Source organism: Streptopelia decaocto, assembly GCF_964273445.1.
Source record: "Streptopelia decaocto genome assembly, chromosome: 20".
NCBI classification, from domain to species: Eukaryota; Metazoa; Chordata; class Aves; order Columbiformes; family Columbidae; genus Streptopelia; species Streptopelia decaocto.
The window spans coordinates 876,884-879,877 of record NC_138675.1 but is presented as its reverse complement, the minus strand read 5'-3'; the positions used below and the strand labels follow the sequence as shown (position 1 = coordinate 879,877).

The window sequence follows — 2,994 nt, the reverse complement described above, 5'->3', positions numbered from 1 at the left end:
GAAAGGCAATTTGCAGTGAGTTATTCCCCTCGGTGTTTGGGGGGTTTGTGACACATCTTTTGCCAGCAGCTTATCCCATCTCTGTCCATCCAGACCCTGCTGCTCTGGTGGCATCAGTGCAGGTCTCAGTGGACAGGAAAGTGCTTGTTTAGAGGAAACAACTAGGCAAGAGGATGTGAAACTCAGCTGGGGGTCAGCTGGACATTCTGGGTCCCCAAGGGTTCTTTCCTAACTCCGTGACTTCCTCCGGGAGGTTGTCAGGGAGAGTCCTCCACGCTGTGCCGTGACAGCGGGCTGTGGCCACAGCACCCAGAAGCTCAGCAGCTCAACCAGAGGTAAGAGGTGCTGTAAGATCCATCTCTTTGGGGTGGGCTGCATGGGGGCTGGGGCATGGCGCAGTGCTGGGCTATGTGAGAGGAGGAGGAGGAGAAAAAGGTACTGCCAGGCTGCACACATGTCATAGGGGCTTACGCACACTTGTCCTTGCTGGGGGAAGACCCAGTCCCCTGGGCCAGGCACTGTCCTGGGACATCCCCAGATGATGGGGGCTTGATCCTGGCGGGCAGAGCCAGGAAAGCCAGGCTGCTGGAGGAGGGGGGAGATCGTCTGGGTCCAGCTGCAGTTCAACTGTCTGCAGTGGTGTGTGCATCTCAGGGGGTTCGGCACGCTGGGCCAGGAGGGCTTGGGCCTGGCCACGGGTACTGCAAGACCTCATGACTCCATCCAAGTCCAGCTGCCCATGTGCCATCAGAGGCTGTCCTGGGGTGGTGATGAGCCTGAGGTCATCATCACATATCTGCCCCCCCAGTGTCTGGTGATTGGTACGGGGGGGACACTGAGGGTACAGCCATCACAGGCAGGTGCTCCTGCTGCAGTCAGACTCATAGCACAGTACCTCCTTTGCCCCATGGCCTGGAAGCCACCTGCCATGGCCCCTCACTCTACCGCTTTCTTTCCATTGTCATGCTCCAGAACACCAAAATGGGACAGAGCTTCTGGCAGCAGCTCTGCCTGGCCCTTGCCCTCCTCCTGAATCTGGGGTCTGCTGTGGCTCAAGATGCCCCTCACAGATGCTATGGGACTCCAGGCCTGCCTGGCATGCCGGGTGTGCCGGGCAAGGATGGCCGGGATGGGCTGAAGGGAGCCAAAGGAGAACCAGGTGAGTGAGCAAGGAGGGGAACCGCACAGGCTGTTGAGGCGGGGCACTGAGTCCTCCGTGGCCATCTGCCTTGGTATGCAGGCCATGGAGAGCATCTTCTGCAGACAGGGCAGGAGGAGAAGAGGCTGGAGAGAGGCAACAAACCTCTACTGCCTGAGGGAAGGGTCTGGAGGGGCCTCTCCCCACATCCTGCCATTGACGCTGACTCCGTTTCACTCCCCACCACCCCACAGGCATCCCAGCCACTCCTGCAACACGAGGTCCCAAGGGCATGAAAGGGGAACCAGGCAGCCCTGGTGTGCCAGGCAAGATGGGCCTCATTGGCCCCCCTGGTCCCCCTGGAGACCCTGGGGTCATGGGCCCGCCTGGAGAGCCAGGCTTGCCAGGCGTCTACAAGCAGAAGCACCAGTCAGCATTTTCAGTGACGAGGCAGACCATCCAGCCCCCCTTGAGTGACGTCCCCGTGGTGTTCAATCACGTCATCACAAATACCAATGATGACTATGACACCACCACGGGCAAGTTCACCTGCAGGCTTCCCGGCCTCTACTACTTCGTCTACCACACCTCACAGAATGCCAACCTCTGCGTCGCCCTGTACAAGAACAGGAGCAAGATGGCCAGCTTCTGTGACCACAAGACCAACACCATGCAGGTCAGCTCTGGTGGGGTCCTCCTCCACGTGGAAGCTGGGAATGAAGTCTGGCTGGAGGTGAACGAGTACAACGGCATGGTGGGCACTGGCAACTCTGACAGCATCTTCTCAGGGTTCCTGCTCTTCCCAGACTAGAGCCCATTCCACCACGCCACCCTCTTTGCCCTGCCCTGCAAACACTGCTGCTCACCGCCAGGCTGCTGCTGCTGCTCCAGGTTTCTCTGATGGGTGGGAACCCCTCACAAGGGGTCAGCCCCAGCTGCCAGGGACAACCCCCTGGCCTGGGGACCAAACACAGGTGGCTGCTGAACGGGGGGAACAGGCAGATCTGGGTGCAGATTCACCCAGAGTGATGGTGCCACCCCCCCAGGGTTGCTCTGGCACTGCCATGTGCATCCACCCTGATAACCCCCACATCACCATCTGCTGCTGGAGCCAGAGGTCTTTCTGTGTCTCTCCCTCCCCACCTGGGTTGGACCAGGGACAGCCAGGTGTCCTGGAGCAGGCTTGCAGCAGCACCTTTGCTATGACCCAGCTGTGGGAAGTGTCAATAAAACCTTCCCTAATGTGCCTGGCTGAGTGTGTTTTTTCCTCCATGACTTGCCGTTCTGCAGAAGGAGCCCACGTGTGGCTGGCTGGATGTGGTGTTCACATGTGCATGTGTTTGTGCACAACTTTTGGACATCTACATGGCATCAGAATGTCCCCAAACCCTGTTTGGCCCAACTGTGCTCAGCACCAGTGAGCACTGTTCCCAATCCTGGCTTTGCCCAGTTGGTTACGACCTCCAGCTGCACTGACTGCAGGAAGGGGATGGTTCCCAAACCCATGCATGCAGCCCTCATTTAGGGGGGATCAAGCCTCTTCTCCAAGCAGATGTCCTGATACTCCCTTTCCCATCCAGGTGGATAGGATTCAGTTGCAGAAGGCCACAGACCATGCAGCAAACCTCCTAGATCAGTCTCCGGTGCCTGGGACATCCCCAGGAACCAGCCTCACCAGGGACATGGCAGGGGAAGCACTGGCTTCCCAGAGTAAGATCAAAGGAGCTCATGGCTGTGGAGGTTACAGAGCCACTAAAAGCCATTGGAGATTCCTCCTGGTGGCACACATTTTACTGTGGAAATAGACATTGTCTTCCCTGAGCATCCTGTGATCCACCTCTGCAAGACAACAGCAG

General features: G+C 58.3%; 1 protein-coding gene across 2 annotated transcripts; it reads left to right on the top strand.

Moving 5' to 3' along the window:
* Nucleotides 1-236: 236 nt before the first annotated feature.
* Nucleotides 237-2,380, top strand: C1QC (complement C1q C chain; the record flags this gene model as incomplete). Of its 2 annotated transcripts, XM_082069712.1 has the most annotated exons (3): nt 237-335; nt 973-1,159; nt 1,393-2,380. In XM_082069712.1, 2 exons carry the CDS (start codon nt 982-984, stop codon nt 1,947-1,949), a joined length of 735 nt encoding a protein of 244 aa, XP_081925838.1. In that variant the 3' UTR covers nt 1,950-2,380. The 2 variants fall into 2 exon arrangements, with proteins under 2 accessions (XP_081925838.1, XP_081925837.1); XM_082069711.1 differs by lacking the exon at nt 237-335 and having other exon boundaries at nt 964-1,159.
* Between the last annotated feature and the right edge of the window lie 614 nt (nt 2,381-2,994).